At 41.4% G+C, this 8,506-nt stretch overlaps 1 protein-coding gene across 7 annotated transcripts in view; it reads left to right on the forward strand.

Moving 5' to 3' along the window:
- The window catches only part of LOC144063818 (DENN domain-containing protein 1A-like), a 125,205-nt gene that overhangs the window by 57,332 nt on the left and 59,367 nt on the right, over positions 1 to 8,506 (forward strand). For all 7 annotated transcript variants that reach the window (XM_077585687.1, XM_077585688.1, XM_077585693.1 and 4 more), the window contains exons 11-12: positions 4,569 to 4,614; positions 5,501 to 5,602. In XM_077585687.1, the coding sequence (XP_077441813.1) occupies positions 4,569 to 4,614; positions 5,501 to 5,602 (148 nt within the window). The remainder of the gene's footprint in view (positions 1 to 4,568; positions 4,615 to 5,500; positions 5,603 to 8,506) is intronic.

An 8,506-nucleotide genomic window follows, 5' to 3' on the forward strand; every position in this document is an offset into this window, starting at 1 on the left:
ATGGTCAATAAATACTTGCACTGACTTGCAGCATTTGCCTCTGCGTTTTGATTATTGCACTCACACCTCCTTGAATCTACTAATCTTCTGATACTAGTTTAAGTGTTAACATGCATGTTTCTTTGTTACTCAGGAGTATTTTATCTGACGTACATGTTACATACATAAAGTGGTGAGCTAGCCAGGAGGTTTTGGTGTAATAATTAATAAAAAACCTCCGGCAGAACTTCTCCATTGTCCTGAGGGAGGCGGGGGACATTGAGTCCGAGTGGATTATGTTCCGCGCCTCCATTGTTGAGGCGGCTGATAGGAGCTATCCCCGTAAGGTGGTTGGTGCCTGTCGTGGCGACAATCCTCGGACTCTGAAGTGGGCTCCGCTATCTCTGGGGTCGAAGTCACTGAGGTGGTTGGAAAAAAAGCTCCTCGGTGGCAAGGCCCCGGGGGTAGATGAGATCCTCTCGGAGTTCCTAAAGGCTCTGGATGTTGTGGGGCTGTCGTGGTTGACACGCCTCTGAAACATCGAATGGACATCGGGGACAGTGCCTCTTGGATTGGCAGACCGGGGTGGTGGTCGCCTTTTTTAAGAAGGGGGAGCGGAAGGTGTGCTCCAACTATATAGGGATCACACGCCTCAGCCTCCCTGGTAAGGTCTATTCAGGGGTGCTGGAGAGGAGGGTCCATCGGGAAGTCAAATCTCAAATTCAGAAGGGACAGTGTGGTTTTCGTCCCGGCCGTGGAACAGTGGACCAGGTCTACACCCTCAACATGATCTTCGAGGGTGCATGGGAGTTCGCCCAACCAGTCCACATGTGCTTTGTGGACTTAGAGAAGGGTTGTTCGGTCCCTGTACAACCGATGTCTGAGTTTGGTCCGTATTGCCGGCAGTAAGTCTAATTTGTTTCCAGTGAGGGTTGGACTCCACCAAGGTTGCCCTTTGTCACCGATTCTGTTCATAATTTTTATGGACAGAATTTCTAGGAGCAGAAGAGGCGTTAAGGGGGTCCGGTTTGGTGGCCTCAACGTCTCTGCTTTTTGCAGACGGTGTGGTGCTGTTGGCTTCTTCAAGCCGTGATCGCCAACTCTTGCTGGAGCGGTGCCGAGCGTTAAAGCGGTTGGGATGAAAATCAGCACCTCCAAATCCGAGACCATGGTCCTCAGTCGGAAAAGGGTGGAGTGCCCTCTCCTTCCCCAAGTGGAGGAGTTCAAGTATCTTGGGGTCTTGTTTAAGAGTGAGGGTAGGTTGAAGCGGGAGATCGACAGGCGGATCGGTGCAGCGTCTGCAGTGATGCGGATTCTGTATCGGTCCGTTGTGGTAAAGAAGGAGCTGAGCCGAAAGACAAAGCTCTCGATTTACCCGTCGATCTACGATCCTATCCTATCCTCACCTATGGTCACGAGCTGTGGGTCGTGACCGAAAGAACAAGATCCTGGATACAAGTCGCCGAAATGAGTTTCCTCTGCAGGGTATCCGGGCTCTCCCTTAGAGATAGGGTGAGAAGCTCCGTCATCCGGGAGGGACTCAGTGTCGAGTCGCTACTCCTACGTGCCGAGAGGAACCAGTTGAGGTGGCTTGGGCATCTGGTCTTGATGCCTCCTGGGCAACTCTCTGGAGAGGTTTTCCGGGCATGTCCCACCGGCAGAGGCCCCGGGGACGAACCAGGACACGCTATGTCTCTCGGCTGGCCTGGGAATGCCTTGAGATCCCGTCGGAGAATCTGTTTGAAGTGGCTGGGGAGAGGGAAGTCTTAGCTTTCCTGCTAAGACTGCTGCCCCCGCGACCCGACCCCGGATAATCGGTAGATGATGGATGGATGAATCTTGCTGTCAATTACCTAAATCCACTTGAGGTCCAAAAGTACATTGTGGAGCATATTGTCAAAACCGAAGATGCAGCCATGCAAGCATGTTCATCACACAGACTTCATGTTTTTTTTGGGACGGATGCCATGGCCACAACATGAGTTCGACTATGAAAAATGTAGGTCTGGAACCGATTTGATATTGAGGGACGTGGCCATATTTGATATCCAGAAGTCACGTCTCATCTTTGACAGTCTATTGCCTCCTGCTGCAGACATTGTGAAATATCTGAGCCAGTATCAGCCCCCTATCACCTCCTTGAACCTACTAATCTTCTGATACTAGTCTAAGTGTTAACATGCATGTTGCTTTGTTACTCAGGAGTATTTTATCTGACGTACATGTTACACGTTCACGGAGTATACTCAAATTGTACACAGTAGTACTACACACTTTTTGTTTGTGTGTGTAAACCGCGACAGAAACTTTTTCTTTTCTTTTTTCTTCTTTTTTTATTCTCTGTGACAAGTTTAGAAAGAGTGCGGGTGACTTGAGACAGGATAGTAAAACATATACTTACTTAAGCTCACTACTACTAGCTTCCAGATGATAAAACACTAGCAGTCGGGATGACTGACAGCTCACGCGCTTTGTAGATGTTATTAAATCTTCCAGTGAACACGATAATGACTTCCTGATCCTTTCCCTGTGAGACGCTTTAAAACTGACGGCGTTAGGGAGCTCACTTTCCTCCATATTGACACACGTGTGTGCTTGTTGACTAGCGGCTCCTGCCGCGGGGATCTTATAACTGCTACCTCAGAAAAGTGGAGATTCTTTGAAAAGTTTTCTTGTAAACATGTATTTAAACTTAAAACATCTGGAACAAAACTGAAAAACAATAACATTCAGTCGTCTGAGCTTTTTCTATGTATATCTGAGATTTTCTACTGCGTGCGTGGTCATTGAGTCCACTGCAGAATGCGAGCGAGTGCTTTTTTTCCCCCATGTTAAGACCCTCAAAAATCTGCATTTTTTTTTGTTTTGTTTTTGCCAGCAACAGAATTCCACAGCACTACCGTTACAGTGAAGTACAAGTTTGTAGATATTTTGCATCAAATGTGTGAAATTTTGAGACAATAGGATCATCTAGGTCAAGTTATGGCAGCTTTTGTTGTCACGGTTAATCATCATAATTTGCGGCACTATAATTGCCACGCCCTTTGCCAAAAAGCCACAATATTCGGTCTGAGGCATTATCAACATCTTCAGGCTTTTTTGAGAGAATCTTTCGCCCAAGGCGCACATCTAGCCAGAACCGCCTCTGCCACCGCACACAAATTAATTTAAAATTCAAAATATGAAACAGAACAATTAAAAATGTTTGCAGGTGTCTTGATAACATGCCTGTGATATGCTAATGTAAAAAATATCTCAAGGATCTGTAAAAAGTTTGGCAATGCTGTGAACCGATTCCCAAAGCAAACTCAGATTTACAAAATAGGTTTGTTAAATACAAGGCGCACAAAATACGTGGACTGAACAAAAGGCACAAAAGAGCACAAACAAACAAAAGGTTGGCCTACAAATTTTAACACAAAAAACACTAAGCACTAGATACAAAAGAAGATGATATGTTGGCAGGGGGGGGGGACAAATTAGACAAAAAGCACATGAACCTGACGGAATTTTCGGAGAGATCTAAGCACTAAGGACTACTGGGCACGTGAGCAAGCAAACAATTCTTTGGCAAAAGCACACTGCTGCAGCTACCCCTAAATAGTATCTGATGGCAAAGCCCACTGCTCATCAGTACCCTGCAATAGGTGAAGACAAAGCACCTGAAAACAGACACGATCGGATCAGGAATTATAGTTATATACTTATAGTATAGTACATATTACATTTCACGGCGAGAGGCCCCGAGGACGACCTAGGACAGGCTGGATAGACTATGTTGCTCGGCTGCTAAAGCTGCTGCCCCCGCAACCTGACCCCCGGATAAGCGATAGATGATGGATGGATGGATTTCACCCATTTTTTTCATTTCACAGAAATTGGCCTGTCTTGACGATGCAGGCCTGTCTTATGCAGTTGATCACCTGCTCACCCTGTCCTGTCCTCCAGCAGGGCCAATGTTGAGTGTGGCTTACATTACCATGACATGTTACCGGGCACATTCCTCACATGTATTTATACCCTGCTCTGTATGTAAAGCAATGTCCCAAAAATTAATTGACACGAGGAATGCACCGATTTTTAAAAAGTCTGATTGCTGAGCCCGATTTTTGCTGATCTCGTTTTTCTTTCTCGTTTCATCAATCAATCAATGTTTCAATGTTCCGATCTTGTTTTATTAAAAAAAAACAAAAAAACATTGAACAATACCTATGAAACACTACAAATGGGTTGTTTTAACTACACATGAAGTAGTTCTCACACTAAAAATGAAAAGCCTAATAGTCATCTCAGCAGAAGAGGACAGAGGCTGACTTTTTCAGACCTCTGAGGAGGGAGTTGAGATCAGTGAACAAGATTGGTTTTATTTTAAGGGATCAACCAATCACAGATCCCCTCCAATTTAGGAAATTGTGGCTGATCTCGACCATGGCCGATCGTTTGGGAATGATAAATTTGTTATTTTCTTCAAATGCTCATCAGTTATAAGCAAGTGTTTTGTAGCTTTATCTTTCTTATCTTCCATGACTTGTTAAGCCTGACCAAAAAGATACATTCAGTTTTGAGTCATAATATGATTTTCTTTTCAGTGCTCCGATGCCCTACCTTATTGGAGTGCATTCCAGCCTGATGGAGGTAAGTAATTTGCCCACAAAAACTATGAAGTTCTGTTGTATTCAATTTTTTAATTGAAAAATTGCTTCTCTCACACCTTAACTCAATTTCATTTACAACACACCCACAGCTGAAAAAGGTGCTTTACAAACAGTAAACACAAATCAAACAAAAGACAATTCAACACAACTAAAACAGTAACAAAGTTAAAAGCAAATTAGTACAGTCTCTTGTGTGAGACAATTAAATTAAGGGCTCAAGTCTCTTGTAGTGATGAACACCAAAGAATAAAAGTGGGCCCATCATAGCAGCTCTAGTTATTTTTTCTTCTTTTTTTAATTGCTTTTCTTTTATAACAGAGGAGTACCAACAATTTTGTCCGTGTGTACAGGTAGAATGTTATTTTTATTTCTGGAGTTATTTGCTATTTTATCATCATATTTATATATATTACGATTTATGAAACAAAATTTATTCATTGACAATGCAAAGGGTTAAAAAAAACCTCAACCTCAGAGAGGCACACACACACACACACACACACACGCACACATGTTGGGTTTACATTTCTAGTAGGGACATCTCATTGACATAATGCATTCCCTAGCCCCTTATCCTAACCTTAATCATCACAACTGATTGCCTAATCATAACCAAAACCCAATTCAAACCTAAACTCTAAAACCAAGTCTTGGGTCACAAAAAGAGGTCTGGACTAATGGGCACCACCAAAATGTCCCCACTCTGACACGTAATCCACACAATGCTAGTAAAAACTAAAACCCGGAAAATGGTCCCCATGAAGTAATATAAGCCCCCCCACACACACACACACGTACACCATTTATTTTATTTGTACAATGTGTATCTTGATTTTGTTGCAACCATATGATTTTTTTTTCTTTAGAAAGTTAGAGGAATGGCTCTGGAGGATGTAGTGATGCTGAATGTGGACACAAACACCTTTGAAACACCCTATAATGACCTTCAAAGACTACCCCATGATGTGGTGAGGGTCAATCGCAGTTGTACATTTGAACACAAGTTTTTGTATTTTTGTCTATATCCTGTAATTACTCACCCATTTTGATGACAACCTCATGTAACAATATTTATTCCTTGTGCCACCAGAAACTGAATCTAAATAGTAAATATAGATTTGAATTTGAAGTGCTTAACTTGAATAATTATATATAATAAATAACGTTTTTATTTTGAATAACTCAATTAAAAAACTGAATTTGAATGACATAAATTGAATTTGTATAGTTTATTTTGAATCACTGAATTGAAAAACTGAATATAGATTGTAAAATTTTAATGTGAAAAAAATTTAAGAATTCATAATAATGTTCACATTGAGTTTTACAGATAGAAATTGACAAACGTCCGGGTACTTTAGGAAGAATCAATTTCAGACACACAGATCAGCGCACTGCGCATGTGCGCCGACCATTTTGCTTTCAGACGGGAAGTATATTTTGCACGTGCCAAAACTTGTGAACCGACTCGCTATTTCACCATAAATATCCTTAACAGAGGTATTATGGTTACAACAAACCTTTGCTGCTTTGATGTCTGCCGGTGTGACTGGCGATAAGATGACCGTGATTAAATGAAGGTAGTTTTCTTCATACATTTTCCACAGCTCGGGAGAAATCCAGAGGAATATCTACGCAGGGTTCAATCATGTAAGCGGCAGGCATTTACTTGAAAAATGACCCAAAAAAAAGACACCTGTATGTGCTCTCTAAATTTCGTCGGTGGAAATGGGCAAACAGTTGAAAATCCAGATCCAATACCAGCGACTGCAACGTCTGTGCAGGTATGTTTATCGTCTACTTTCTCAGCAGCTAGCCATGCTACAACATGCTAGCCAGTACCACTTTATATATCCAAGTGAATTGTAAATGCACCATAAAGACCTCAAGTTTACCCACGGAGGCCACTGCTGCTTAGATGTGAAAATTGAATAAATGTACTTGAGTAACTTTTTGAAGAAATTGTACATATTAGAGTAACTTTATCATACTATATATTTTTTCTTGTACTTGAGATTATATAGAAGTATCTGTACTGTTAATATCATAAAAAATACAAAAATATTTTTGTTTTTACTGTGAGTTAATATTTAAGCGGCTAAAGGTATTTTAACCTGAACCTTTATACTCTTATTATTCAATTTTAAGATGAATATTTCTTGCTTAATTTCAGGATTTTTTTTACAATCATGTATGCTTTGCAAACAGATAGTAAATCAGGCACCTACGCTCTAACTGTTCCTTTATTCATCACCCACAGTACTCAAATACTTTTTTACTCTTACTACACATTTTAACTTTTACTTGAGTATAATTTTCCAATGTAAGATTGAGTGTAAATATTGGCTACTCTGCCTTTGAGATAGGGCTATTCAATTACTAATTCAGTTGGTCCAAATTTTCAAATAAAAAGTAAGCAGCTGATAATGACACATTTCAAACAAATATGGATAAAAATATACACTTTTTTATTCATCTCCCTTTTAATGGTCACGGTATTTTAAGCTCTTCCACAGTTAACTATAGGCATATAACCTTTGACACCATGGCGATGTAATTTTTTTTATGAAATATTAGGTATTTTGCTGGCTATTTTTCTAACACGGAAGTAAAACGCCCGGTTCAGTAAAACTCCGCCTCTCCCCGTGTGGTTGCCGCGCCGCTCTCGTCCTAAGTAGCTGCTGTGCGGGACCGCCCTAAAAACTCTGGAGCGCTGTGTTCGAGCACTTAGTGACCATGCAAGACTGGCCAGCCCTTGCAGTACAACCGCGTCTTCTTTAAATGTGGAAATTGGATGGATGTTCAATTTTTCAACAAACTGCCGTAAGAAATTGTTGTGGAGGAGAAGGGGAAGACAAACCCTCAGTGGGACACAAACTCGGGACCTTCTGCTTAGAGTGTGAGCGCGCTAACCACTACACCATTCCTTCAGTTAGGTTCAACAGCGCAGAAGTTTTACTTATAGTTTACACAAGTGTCAGCCACGGAACCTTTCTGCGAATTTAAGACAGCCAATTGTCATTGCACTTTGGCATTGCAAATGTGAAGGGTAATTGATTGCTTTGAATTAATTTGGACCGAATGTTAACTGATAAAGGCTACGTTTATCACTGTCCTGCGAGCATGGAGGTCCCAGCGAAAGTGGGCTTGTGTTTAGTCCGCATGGGGGTGGGTCCTCAATTGATGATATCATAGAGTGAGTACCTGCTTGTTTTCTCAGAGGCTGGTGCTTGGAGAGCAGAATGACCTAGAATTTCTCATAGAGGGGCGAATGGAGGAAAACACCACTTTGGTGATGTTTTTGGTGAGGAATTAGCAATTTAACATGGGTAAAAGCTCCAGAAAGTTGATTTTTCACGTTACTGTCACTTTAAATTTGGAAACTTTACAAATGCATATCAAAAAGAGCATGAAACACAATAACAAAACTGTTATTGACCAGAACCCGAGTTTTTTTCACTTAAATGAAAATACAGTAAAATAAATGTAATACAAAAATAAAATAAGATTCTGTAAATAATAATTTTGTTCACATTTTACCTAGGCTACCTCAAAGTGCATAAAAACACATTTGTTTCTGATTATGTCTGAACTTGGAACATTACAAAGTGCATTTAAATGTGCTTAGGCTGCCCGTTATGTTTCGTGTACAACACCGTTTGATGCATGATACAGGACGTAAGGACGTCATTTGGGGTACAACAGCAGAGCAACGTGCTGCCCATCCACTTACTTTACCTGCTATAGATGGAGTCCCATATGTCACAAGCATGCACACGCTCCATAACCAGACAGAGGAATGTCGAAGTCTTCCCAAGGCCCTCGCCTCGCCAGTTGTGTGTCCTTCTAACTGCACTAAGCCAAGCAGTTCT

The sequence above is a fragment of the Vanacampus margaritifer genome, chromosome 14 (genome assembly GCF_051991255.1).
Source record: "Vanacampus margaritifer isolate UIUO_Vmar chromosome 14, RoL_Vmar_1.0, whole genome shotgun sequence".
NCBI lineage: Eukaryota > Metazoa > Chordata > Actinopteri > Syngnathiformes > Syngnathidae > Vanacampus > Vanacampus margaritifer.